At 41.3% G+C, this 13,664-nt stretch overlaps 1 protein-coding gene across 4 annotated transcripts in view; it reads left to right on the top strand.

The window, feature by feature from the left end:
- The window catches only part of st3gal2 (ST3 beta-galactoside alpha-2,3-sialyltransferase 2), a 461,264-nt gene that overhangs the window by 423,270 nt on the left and 24,330 nt on the right, over positions 1 to 13,664 (top strand). For all 4 annotated transcript variants that reach the window (XM_041191558.1, XM_041191556.1, XM_041191557.1 and 1 more), the window contains one exon: positions 7,741 to 7,920. In XM_041191558.1, the coding sequence (XP_041047492.1) occupies positions 7,741 to 7,920 (180 nt within the window). The remainder of the gene's footprint in view (positions 1 to 7,740; positions 7,921 to 13,664) is intronic.

Here is a 13,664-nt window from a genome sequence, read left to right as displayed (position 1 = left end):
AAAGTGTGTGGGGGAGACCTTGGAGGTGGTAGTGTTCCCATGCCACTGCTACCCTTGTCTTTCTGATAGTAGAGGGTGCAGGTTTGGAAGCTACTGATGAAGGAGCCTCGGTGAGCTATTGCAGTACATCTTGTAAATGATACACAATGCTACCACTGAGTGCCAGTGATGGAGGGAGTGAATGTTTATGGTGGTGAATGGGGTGCCAGTCAAGCAAGCTGCTTTGTGCTGTATGGTGTTGAGCTTGTTGAATGTTGTTGGAGCTGTACTCATTCAGCCAAGTGGAGAGTATTCTATCACGCTTCTGACTTCACCTTGTAGATGGTGGAGAGTCTTTGGGGAATCAGGGATGAGTTACTCACCACAGAACTCCCAGCGACTGACCTGCTCCTGTAGCCACAATATTTATATGGCTAGTCCAGTTAAGGTTTTGATCAATGGCGAACCCCGGGCTGTTGATGGTGGAGGATTTGGTGATGGCAATGCTGTTGAATGGCAAGGAGAGATGGTTAGATCATCTCTTGTTGGAAATTGTCACTGCCCGGTACTTGTATGGCGCAAATGTTACTTACCACTTATCAGATTGAGCTTGAATGTTGTCCAACTTTATGCTGCATATGAACACAGACTGCTTCATTATCTGAGGAATTAAAATAGGACTATACACTGTGCAATCATCAGCAAGCATCCCCACTATGAACTTCTGATGGAGGGCAGGTCATTGATGAAGCAACTGTAGCTGGTTGGGCCTAGGATACAACCCTGAAGAACTCCTGCAGTGATGTCTTGGGATTGAGATGATTGACCGCCAAGAACCACAACCATCTTCCTTTGTGCTAGTTATGACTCCAAACAGTGGAGAGATTTCTGCCTGATTTCCATTGACGTTAATTTTACTAGAGCTCCTTGAGTATGGTCACTAGGTCAATTGCTGCCTTGGTGTCAAGGGCAGCCACTGTCACCTCACCTACAGAATTCAGCTCTTTTGCCCTTGTTTGGACCAAAGCTGTAATGAGGTCAGGAGCTGAGTGGCCCAAACAGAACCCAAACTGAGCATCAGTGAGCAGGAGCTGGTTGCAGATTTATCAGTTGTGTGGAATGGATTTGCTGTGAAGTTTAGTCTTTTTTATAAATTTCTTTTTTATTAAAGTTTGAAAAAAGAATATATAATAGTGAAGAAATAATATTTTAATAATAAATAATATGGACTTCACCCTCGAGTCTTAAAATAAATGACATGTGAAATAGTTGATGCATTGGTTTTAATTTTCCAAAATTCCCCAGATTTGGGGAAGGTTCCATTAGATTGGAAAATAGTGAATGCAACTTCTTTAATCAAAAAGGGAGGGAGACAGAAAGCAGGAAACTACAGGCCAAGTTTGCTTAACATCTGTCATAGGGAAAATTTCAGAAGCTATTATTAAAGATGTAATAGGGCACTTCGAAAAATTAATCATAATCAGGCAGAGTCAATGTGGGTTTGTGAAAGTGAAATCATGTTTAACCAATTTATTGGAGTTCTTTGAAGAAGTATAGGATGCTGTGGATAATGGGGAAATGTTGGATATACTGTATTTAGACATCCAGAAGGCATTTGATAAGTGCCACACAAAGGTTATTGCAAAAAATAAAAGCCCATGGTATGTAGGTAACATATTGGCATACATAGAAGATTGGCTAGCCAACAAGAAATAGATGTAGGCATAAATGGGTCTTTTTCTGGTTGATAAGATGTAACGAGCAGTGTGCCACAGGGATCAGTGCTGGGGCCTCAACTTTTTACAATTTATATAAATGACTTGGGTGAAGGGACCGAAGGTATGGTTGCTAAATTTGCTGATGACACAAAGATAGGTAGCAAAGTAAGATGCGAAGAGGGCACAAGGAGGCTACAAAGGGATATAGATATTTTAAGTAAGTTGGTAAAGAACTGGTACATCGAGTATTTCTACCACAGAAGTCTGTGGAGGCCAAGTCATTGAATATATTTAAGAAGAAAATAGATTTCTGGACTCTAAAGGTGTCAAAGGGTGTGGAGAGAGCACAGGGGTACTGTGTTGAAATAGAGGATTAGCCATGATCAAATTGAGTGGCGGAGCAGGCTCAAAGGGCCAAATGACCTACTCCTGCTCTTATTTTCTATGGACAGGATTTTTCACATGGCAGGCAGGCTGGGTAGGGATGGGCGCAGAGCCGATTGCTGCCTGCGATTGGCTCCGCACTACCATTTTATGTGGGCAGGCCAATTAAGGCCCACCCAGCGTAATATGCAACCGGTAGTGCTTAGCGCTAACTGTATGGGCAGGGGGAGGAGGGAGAGTCGGGGCCAGCGCTCTTTTGCGCATGACTGTGTCACTTGAGTTGGGACATGTTTTTATATTTATGAAAATTTATTTACTTATTTAATAAAAGCTTCAGGAAACCTCATCCCGCTCGTGTATGAGGTTTCCTGAAAAACGCGAAAGCCGCTTGGGGTTTTCGCCTGCCTGCCAACCTTAAAATTGGTTGGGCAGCATTCACAAGTGCTTCAATTAATTCCTTAATTGCCTTAAGAGGCCGTTTACATTTTGGCGGGCACGTGGCCGACTCCTGTGCACGCCCGCTAAATGAAATATCGCAATGGTGCATGGTGACATTGGGACGCACGCCTGACGTCATCGCGTGTCATTTTACAGGTTGGTGTGTCCGGCCCACCCCTGCAGGCCAACTGAAAAATTTTGCCCTATGTTTCTATACTTAATGTGGGAATATGTGAAATTGACCACTTTGTCAGGAAAAATAAAAAAGAAGCATATTTTCTAAATAGTGGGAGATTGCAGAGTTCTGAGATGCAGAGGGATCTGGGTGTCCTAGTGAATCGCAAAAAGCACAGAAGCAATTAGGAAAGCTAATAGAATGTTCTCATTTATTGCAAGGGGAATTGAATACAAAAGTAGGGAAGTTATGCTTCAGTTATGGGCCATCACTAATGGTCAGTTATACAAGGCATGCGTTGTTGGCAGTTCAGAGAGGAATCACAGTGGCAGCAGTGTGTATCATCTACAAGATGCACTATAGGAACTCAGCAAGGCTCCTTAAACAGCACATTACAAACCTAGCTCTGAAGTAGAGTCATACGGACCCAAAACATTAACTCTATTTCTCTCTCCATACTTGCTGCCAGACCTGCTAAGCTTTTCCAGCACTTTCTGTTTTTATTTCAGATTTCCAGTGTCCACAGTATTTTGCTTTAACCTTACAAACCCACGACTGCTACCACCCAAAAGGACAAGGGCAGCAAATAGATGGGAACACCATCACCTGGAAGTTCCCTTCCAAGCCATCCTGACTTGGAAATACACTGTTCCTTCACTGTTGCTGGGTCAAAACCCTGGAATCCCTGCCTAACAGCACTGTGGATGTATCTACACCACATGGACTTCAGCAGTTCAAGAAGGCAGCTCACCATCACCTTCTCAAGGGCAATTAGTGATGGCCCATAAATGCTGGCCTGACCAGCAATGCCCACATCCCATCCCATGAGTGAATAAGAAAAATGTCCATCACCAAGAATGGCACAGTAGCATCACTACAGCTTGTAGGAGTGATCCTTGCAAAGGGCCTCTGTTAATCTCCTTACATGACAAGAATTCCATGTTGTTGCTACACAATTATCCAGTTGGGCTGAATGACCTATTTCTGTGCTGTAATCCTTATGTAATTCTTTGCAGTCGTTATTCTGGTAGCACAATACTCACTCATGGCAAGTATAAGGGTACAAATTTCAAGGAGTTCAGTCTGCTTATGGAAACTGTCCTACTGCAGTTTCAATTCAATTCAATTCAAATTGTTGACCAGTGGCAATGATACACAGGGATCATGTGCAGCAAATAATGTGAGAACAAGCAAGGGTGAATCACACAGAATTTCCTCCCAAGTTGTTGAAAGTATTGAGCCTTGGCCATTTCTCTGAGCTGCTTGACTTGTTTAAGATGCAACTAAAGCACTCAGGGAACAGCTGTTACCAAAGCAACATGTCTCTTTGAGGTTGTTGTTGCTGAGGTAGAGATACCATCATGTGAGTCTGTTTGCAAAGCTCTAATTAACAAGAAGCACTGAAAGTCCTTTATTCCTTTCCGTTTCTTGCAAGTGAAAAAAGCAAAGAATATCTGGGAAGGCAGTTCCAACATTTGACTCTCGTGCATCAGCTCACTAGTTTAAATGCCAGGGCTGTCAAAAAATGGTGTGTGAAGTGAGGGGAACATGCAGAGGAGAAGAGAAAATAAATGAGGGAGGGAAATGTGTTAGCTCCTGGCCCATTTTGAACCCAACAGTTTAATTTCGGGGGTGTCTGTTGAATCGTTTGGACAATAAAAGCACAGTTTCAAATTTCTGCATTTTATAAAATGCTGGCCTAAGGTTAAAACTCTGCTTGGTTATATTCCCAGAGACTTCCCATCCCTTGTATAATCAAACAGTCTTTTTCCTCATTTCCAATGTTTCTATAATTAATAAAATAAAAGAATTCAAAGAATATGAACAAGAATATTTTTAAAGCTCCTATGATTTTTCTCCTGGTTTGCTCGCAGCTGTGTCCTGGAAATTAATTTTCAATTCCTGGAGATTTCAGGACAATTCTGGAGAGTTGGCAACCCTATTCCCCTTTCTTAATGTCAAAGCATGTGTAATCAGGTTGAACATAAATGTGTTCAATACATGTTCATGATCTGCACCACCCTTTTTGACTGGGCAAAGGGTGACAGCACCAGGGAGAAAAGAGACTGATCATAGCTTCATCCTCCAGCGCAAATAGACTCCAAGCATATACGTAGAATTCCTCAGTCCCAGTCACATAAAACTCTGTTCCAGACTCAACTTTGGGCACAGATGGGGATCCAAACAGATTAACACACACACACAATCACACTGACACTCACACACACACTCACCACGACACACACACACTCACATGCACTCACTCACTCACTTCCTAATATTGGGCTAATAGTGGAAATTGATAGCTTTTTCTGGTGATGCTCAGAAAACTTAAAATAATGATGATGTAAATCACAGAGATTGCATTATTGTGTTAAGAGTAGAGTTCCGGAGATAGTTTGCACCAGGTCATCGTGTATAACATTTATAAAGACCAATCATTCAAAATCAACAAAGAGCAGTCTTTACAAGCTCAGATGTATTTTTCTCAAGATGAGGTGTTTCTGTGGAAACTAGGTTATCGGTATTTCTCTTAAGGAATGGAAAATTGACAGATTAATGTTTCAGCTGTGTTGCTGTTCCCTGCCTATTTCAGCAAAGGGTCATGTTCTTTTCTTCTTTTTCTCTCTTTATTTCTGTTGTCAAGGGAACACGAGCAACTGTCATGCTGAATTCATGTTTTCTTCAACCAATATGCTCAAATTCTCACATTTTGTGCTAAAGTATAGACATGTCAGTGTAATGTGTATTATTATTCTGACTATAAGTAACTGATACATGGGAATAAGTCACTAGCTGAAAATTAGTCGAAGCATTTAGATGAACAATATGTAGATTAACATACATCAGCATGTGTTACAGGCTGCAATCTAATCAAAATGTTAGGATGGTTTATTTATACAGAATAATAATAAGTACCCAGGAGTGATTGAAGCTGGAAATTTATCCATGAGGTGTAGTGGTTTGTATGTAGAATAACAGATGCTTCAAGTGAGTTCCAGGCCAGAATCTAATTGAGGCGTTGAGATGGTCCATATATTGAACAATTGATATCCAGGGTGAGCTACAGGTTAGAATCAAATCAAAGGATTCAAATTGTTTAGTTATGAAATAATAGATATCTAGGAGTGAGTCCCAGGTGGAATATAATTGAGAGGATCAAATGATTTATGTATGGAAATACGATGATTCTTGAGAGTGAGTTACAGACTGGGATCTAATTGAAGGATTCAGATGGTTTAAATGATAACTGAGAGTGAGTTACAGGCTGAAATCTAATGGAGGGAGCGGGACTGTTGGAGGTTTATATCTAGAATAATGGATCTTCAGGAGTGAGTTACAGACTGGAATCTAATCAAGGGGTTAGATGGTTTATATATAGAGTACTGGATATCTTAAAGTATGTTACTAACTCAAATCTAATCGAGGGGTCCTGATGGTTTATATATAGAATAATGGATATCCGGGCATGAGTTAGAGACTGAAATCTAATCAAGGGGTTCAGACGGTTTATATATATATTAATGGGTACCCAGGAGTGTTACAGACTGGAATCTAATCAAGTAGCTCAGATAGTTTATATATAGACTAATGGATACCCGGGAGTGAGTTACAGGCTGGAATCTAATCGAGAGATTCAAATGGTTTATGTATAAAATAATGGATACGTGGCAGTGAGTTACAGGCTGGAAATAATCAAGGGGTTCAGGTGATTTATATGTAGAAAAATGGATACCTGGGAGAGTTTCAGACAGGGAGGAGGAAAGAAAGAACTTTGAACGGAAGATAGTAGGTGGAAGAAAAGACCAAGAGTTGAAGAGTGATGCGGAAAAGGCAAGAGGCGAAGAAGAGAAGAATGAAAGATAGAAGGATGGGAAGGAGGGGGATAAGGCAGGGGAGAGAAAAAGACTGTAGGAGTGGGCAAGAGTCGGATGTTAAGAAATTGGAGAAGCAGACCAGGTTGGGGACAGGAGCACAAAGGTTGAGGAACAACCTCAAGAGAGGGAGGGATCCCCTTCCCTTGAACAGGCAAGGAATTTCATCATAGCAGAGAGGGCCAGTGTTACAGAGAGTTCCCTCCCCTATCACAATCCAATGTGTCGCAACAAAGCTGGAGTTTTGACTCTATGGAACAGGAGGTTCTAACCAGAGGGACTATTGTGCTATTCTGTGTGTGTATATGGGGTGTGGGGAGAGTGGTTGTTGTGGGTCAGAGAAAAGGATTGTTTTGTGTCTGCAGTAGGGGAAGAGAAAAGAGAGTCTAATTTTTGGCTCAATCACAGACATTTCTCTACTTTTTGGGTGTGAGATAAGGCCCTACTTTTCTGCTCAGTAAACATGGGGAATATTATGCTTTTCTGTTGGAATGGGGTGGGGGCTATTTTTCTGCTGGAGGTTCAAAAGACAGATATTTCTACTCAGTGGGCAGTAATAGGCCTCGAGCACTTTGCCCAAGTGGCCATTCTTAGATGGTACACACTGCTCCACTGTGTGTCAGTGGTGGAGGGATCGAATGTTTGTGGATGGGGTGCCAATCAAACAGGCAGCTTTATTCTGAATGGTGTCGAGCTTCCTGATTGTTGTTAGAGCTGTACTCATCCAGGCAAGTAGACAGTACCCATCACACTCCTGACATATGCCTTATAGATGATGGAAAGGCTTTGGGGAGTCAGGAGGTGAGTTATTCACTGAAGAATTCCCAGCCTCTGACCTCCACATGTAGCCACAGTGCTTATGTGGCTGGTACAGTTGTGTTACTGGTCAATGGTGAGCCTCAGGTTGTTGATGGTGGTTGATTCAGAGCTGGTCATTGCCTGGCACTTAAGTGACATGATTATTGCTTGCCATTTATGAGCCCAAACTTGATTCAAAACCAAACTTAGCTGATGGAAGGTTTCATGACGATATATTTGATGTGACCTCCATGTGAATCATTCTGTGTTATCTAACTCCAGCTTTAGTCTCCCTCTGGCTTTATATTCAAAGAATTTTTGAGAGCAAATTTCTGGTTGTTATTAGTAAACTCAAAGTGCCCATCTATTACAGAATGAACCAAGCTCCAACAATCGGCTTTGAAGCAGACGTGGGAAGCCGCACAACACATCACTTCATGTACCCAGAGAGTGCAAAAAATCTCCCAGCAAACATCAGCTTTGTCTTGGTTCCCTTTAAGACTTTGGATCTCTTGTGGATCACCAGTGCCCTGTCAATGGGTGAGATCAGATTGTGAGTATAGCCCTAAACTTTCGACTTCCTTTTCCGTATATGCATTTGTATTTGTTACTGATCCTATTTGGTCTCTTAGTACCAAAGCTTTGCAAACCAACCATTACCACACCCAGTGACAGACTTGGATCCGTGTTTCACCATAACAGGATGCATCTCAAAGCCCTCTCTTCAGACACAACTCCAGTTTGGATGATGAAGATCTTTCACTAGTACTGATAATTAGATGTTAACTCTGGGTGTCAAGATTGTGAATGTTACTGGTGACAGTGAATGCTAAGGCTCAGTGTGTGATGTTAAACTCCAGGGATCAGTATATGTGCATTGCTTCTATACATAATAAACAAATTGCAGATGAGACCATCACTGATCTCAAGCTGGATGTTCCCTACGTCGCTAATGATCTGTCAAATTCAAACCTACTATTTTTGAATGTGCTGATGGATGTATTCAGATTTTTATGCAGTGGATGGGAGGAGGAAGTGATGTTGTCACCCTGAGTTATTCACTATTTTGGGATAATGTCTTCTATTACTCAAATACGCATTGCTACCTCTTAAAACAGCAGACCCTCTTGCAACCCTCATTCCCCCTAGGGCTACAGGAAAAGTTTTCAACAGTCAAAATAGAACTGAAAATTCAACTTATTTGGAGAGTGCAGTTAACCTGCTAGTAAATATTCATTCATCAATAAAGGTGCTTTAAAGTTTGAACTTTGTTATCTTTGCCTGATTTGAGAGTTTTACAAGGTAGCTCAAGTTAACCTGACCTGAAACAGGCAGGAACTTCATTAAAATATTGACCCAGAATTTCCTGGAAACTTGCACTAATGTAATGGGATACCTGCATCATAGGGCACAAAGAGGAAATTATGGATTAGGTGACTTGTGCCACATCAGAATTTCCTGAGCCTTTTGTGCTGCTTCCCTCATACCTAAAATCATGAGAAGGTAATTATTATGTCTCCAACCCTAAAATAAGCAATGACAATCCCGAATTAACACTACATTTCTTTGCCATTTAGACTTAAGTAATGAACCCTTTGTGATCTGGCAACAGTCTGATTTATTGCTCTAAAACTGTTCTCCTTTATACTTATTTCCAGTGCCCAGATAAATTATTTATAATCAGCTTCAGCAACAGGATTTGGGCCAGAAGCATTGCATCTCTACAGTGTTCAGTGTGTGCTTGGAAGAGCAATTAAAAACATTAATGTTTGCTTTATCTAAAGATATCACTACCCTTTCTTTGATTTTTGGTGCATGAGTGGGAATAGTGGGCACAGCCCTGAGCCATGCTGAATTGCATCAGCCAGGAACACTGCTGCAAGATGATCAGATTTAAGTTACTGTGACTGTGTAACTCTTTCGAGTACAAACCTGTTTCCATCTATTTCAGATGAAGTTATATTGTTACATAGTTTGCCATTGGCCATTGTGAGATTTGAACTCTTGAGGTTACAAACCCAGTACTATAACCACTTGGCTATTTAGGCTAAGTAACTCTTTCGAGTACAAACCCGTTTCCATCTGTTTCAGATGAAGTTACATAGTTTGCCATTGGTGAGATTTGAACTCTTGATAATCTTTTGATTCTTTCGAGTACAAAGCCATTTCCATCTGTTTCAGATGAAGTTACATGGTTTCCCATTGTGAGATTTGAACTCTTGATCTTGGGGTTACAAACCCAGTACCATAACCACTTGGCTATTTAGGCTAAGTTCTGTGGTTGTGTAACTCTTTCAAGTACAAACCCGTTTCCATCTGTTTCAGATGAAGTTACATTGTTTCATAGTTTGCCATTGTGAGATTTGAACTCATGATCTCTTGATGATATTTCATAGCTCTGCCATTGTGAGATTTGAACTCTTGATCTTAGGGTTACAAACCCAGTACCATAACCACTTAGCTATTTAGGCTAAGTTCTGTGGTTGTGTACACTTGCAATTGGCAATTGACAAATAATTGACAATTGACTAGCAATTGGGTTTGACAATTGACTAGTAACTGGAACTCCAGACATTGCCTTTCCATGAATGAAAAACATATACTTCTGACTTTTTCCTCCATTGTTTATAGTATTTCTAGCTCCTGTTGGAGTAGAAATTGGTACAGGGACTGGCTGAACTGTTTATCTCATGTGGGAAATCTGCTTCCTGATGGACTATCTATGGATTTGACTTCTGCTTCCTTCGCTTAGCTGGGGTTTTCCTCTCTCTTGGCTTCTATTAATTTCATTACATCCATTATTAATATGAAACCATTTACCAATATTAGAGTCTTCTTTAGTACTTGTATCTACCAATGTCCCACTTGCTACAGAAATTACGACATTTTCAACTGACCAAAGACAACAGGCTAGAATTTGGTCTGCCTTGGTTTTTTTGGTTGTGATTTGTGACCTGTCCCCACCTGTTCAAATTGAGGTGGGCAGAGCGCAGTTTTCCTTTACCCATCTCATATGGCTAATCATAAAATTGGGCCAAGCAACTCCTACTCTGCTCTGTTGCTATCCATGCTGCATGCAGTGTCTGCACACAACAAAGGGGAACGACAGCATTGTTTGGCAATCATGTGCTCCAGGCAGCCTGCTCCTTTTAAAGGCCCTCTGCCTATTGAAGGGAGGATGCACACCTGAAATTGTGGTTAATGAAAAATCATTCTGGAAAATTGGAAGGGTGTCTCAGCAGGCATGCAAGAGGCCTCCCCACTTTAGTGACGCCACACTGAATGCCCTGGTCACTGAGCTGGACTCTGGAAAGTAGGCGATGTTTCCCCAGGTGGGAAAGAAGCTCTCAAGACACAGCCTGAAGAGGGAATGGGAGCACTTTGCCCAGTGAGTGGTGAGTGCCAGGAGTCTGGCACGGTGGAAGTGCAGGAAATGGTTAATATTTATCCCTAAACCAACTTTGCTAAATGTGGGATAAAACAAAATGCTGGAAAACTCAGCAAGTCTGGCAGCATTTGTGGAGAGAGAAACAAGATGTAACGTCAGCTCTGAAGAAGAGTCATACGGACTTAATGTTAACTCTGTTTCTCTCTCCACAAATGCTGCCAGGCCTGCTGAGATTTTCCAAAATTTTCTGTTTTTATTTCGGATTTCCAGAATCCACAGTATTTTGCTTTTATTTTAGTCATTAAATGTGGGAGCTTGGAACACACATTAGCCATCACGTTTCTTACACCACAACAGTAACTACACTTCAAAAGTACTTCATTGGCTGTAAAATGCTTTGGGACATGCTGAGGTTGTGAAAGGCACAATATAAGTACAAGGGGTGGTCAAAGTGAATGAATGCATCGTTTACTGTTAGCCATATGCATAGAACATACCCACCATACCAACAACCACTCACTCTGCTCAAAGCAACAGAATCCTATCATTCATCCAGTACCACTCACTGACATTCAGGGCTCACATCTAAAATCCACATACTCCACCTTACTCACATCCATCTACCAATGCTATCAACATCACAATCACCTCTTCCTGCCTCAGCACGCTGCAGTTAATCAGCTATGGCAGGTACATTACTCAAGCTCAGTGTCACACAATCAAGTCCTCTCTCTTGCAGAATAAGGTTGTCTAGGAAGGAGCTCCACAATACAGGGCCAGAGGTAATGCAGGGGCCGGTGACATTTGTCAATGCAGAAATTGTCCTGGATTTGACAACCTTTTCATTATATTTTTTGAATGAAGTGTTTTTTTGTTTCCCAGTACCATCTTCAGCTTCCTCTTCGTTCTTATCCAGAGATATGGCATTGAGTGGAAGCTGAAGATGGTACTGGGAAACAAAAAAAATACTTCATTCAAAAAATATAATTCTTTAAGTGCCTATTGGGTTTGTAAACAAACAAGAAACTACATCAAAGACATATTGTGTTATTACAACCTATTAAAAGTTTCAATTATTCTTGGATTAATAGACCACCTGCTGACCTGAAGCCATTAAAGCTTTTAAAACCCAGCCAAGTATTCACAATCGCTACAGCTATCGTAACAGAAGCTCCCAGCTACATTGCCTGAAACTGACAGAATGATGTCCCATTTCCATTTCAAAGCAAAGCACCTGTCAATGAATGGAGGGTAGCAGGTGCGGAGATTTTTTTTCAATTTTCAAAAGCAAGGTTTTTTTTTTTATAAACAGCCAGAGCTGTCACTCAATCTAAATTACAGCACAAAACATGACAGCAGAGGATGACAGGGCATTTTTAACATTTTTAAAATACATTATGGCACTTTTTACAATTGGAAAAGTACTGTAATGTGTGACAACAATTACACAATACTGGTCAATGTAAGGGTCAACTTACCTTTGCAGGACAGGACCCTATGATGGATCATGGTATTAAAAACACATCTACATTACAATACAGCATCTAATAGTGACATCTGAAGTTGTCAAAACATTTTACACTTACCTTTCCGAATGTTCGTGACCCCTCAGCAGATTTCCCCCAGTGGTCATAAGCTCTCTAAGGAGGCACTTTTTTTAGGGCTTACAAAACTCACACCAGCATACAAAAATAGTGTGCAGCAGGAAATCCAATTTTCCTGTGGTCCTCACAATGGGGACCCCAATCTTGGAAGAGGTGTGTGTGCTTTTTGCACCCCTCCCAAACTGCCAAAAGGCCACAGAAAAATGAACTGGGGTCAAGAAGGCAGAGGAACATTGTCTTTCCAGCAAAGAAAACCTAAATTAATTGTTTTGTGACCCGATTCGCACCTCCATTGGGAGATAAAAATCCGGCCATTGACCTTCTTCTGTTGGAGTTTTTTCCAGTTATTTAATCTATGTGTGTCTCTTTGTAATTTCCTGCTGCAAACTAGACAATTTTCTGTGCTTCCAACTGAGTGTCATTTGCAAAGTTCAAGATAAAACTCTCTCCATTCAAGTCACTGACAAATATAGCGAAAAGCTGAAGTCCCAGTCAATATTCCTGAGGAACATGACATTATATACCAACAAAACAACAGTGACTTTTGAAACATTTTTTTCTTATTCATTTGTGGGATGTGGGCTTCCCTGACTGGGCCAGCATTTATTGCCTATCCCTCATTGTCCTAGAGAAGGTGGTGGTGAGCTGCCTTCTTGAACGGCTGCAGTCCACATAGTGAAGGTGCATCCACAGTGCCTTAGGGAGGGAGGGAGGTTCAGGATTTTGACCCAGCAACAGTGAAGGAATAGCGATATATTTCCAAATCCAATATTTCCATTTCCAAGGTGAGTGGAATTGGAGGGGAACTTGCAGGCGGTGGTGTTCCCATGTGTCTGTTGCCCTTGAGCTTCTAACTGGTAGTGGTTTGGAAGGTGCTATCTAAAGAGCCTTGGTAAGTTCCTGCAGTACATCTTGTAGATGGTACACTGGTACACACTGCTGCCACTGTGCGTCGGTGGTGAAGAGAATGAATGTTTGTGGAAGAGGTGCCAATCAAGTGGGCTGTTTTGTCCTGGATGGTGGCAAGCTTCTTGAGTGTTGTTGGAACTGCACTCATCAGGCAAATGGAGAATATTCCATCACACTCCTGACTTGTACCTTGTAGATGGTGGACAGGTTTTGAGGAGTCAGGAGGTGAGTTACTCACTGCAGGATTCCTAGCCTCTGACCTGCTCTTGTAGTCATAGTATTTATATGGTTAGTCCAGTTCAGTTTCTGGTCAATGGTAACCCCCAAGATGTTGATAATAATCCTTTGGGATTTCCTGTGAATGTGAATATAAATGTAAATTAATTTTCTTTTCCT

This window comes from Carcharodon carcharias, chromosome 7, assembly GCF_017639515.1.
Source record: "Carcharodon carcharias isolate sCarCar2 chromosome 7, sCarCar2.pri, whole genome shotgun sequence".
Taxonomy (NCBI): Eukaryota; Metazoa; Chordata; class Chondrichthyes; order Lamniformes; family Lamnidae; genus Carcharodon; species Carcharodon carcharias.
Note: the sequence above shows the minus strand (reverse complement) of the source record. Positions and strands in the feature narration are given on the sequence as shown.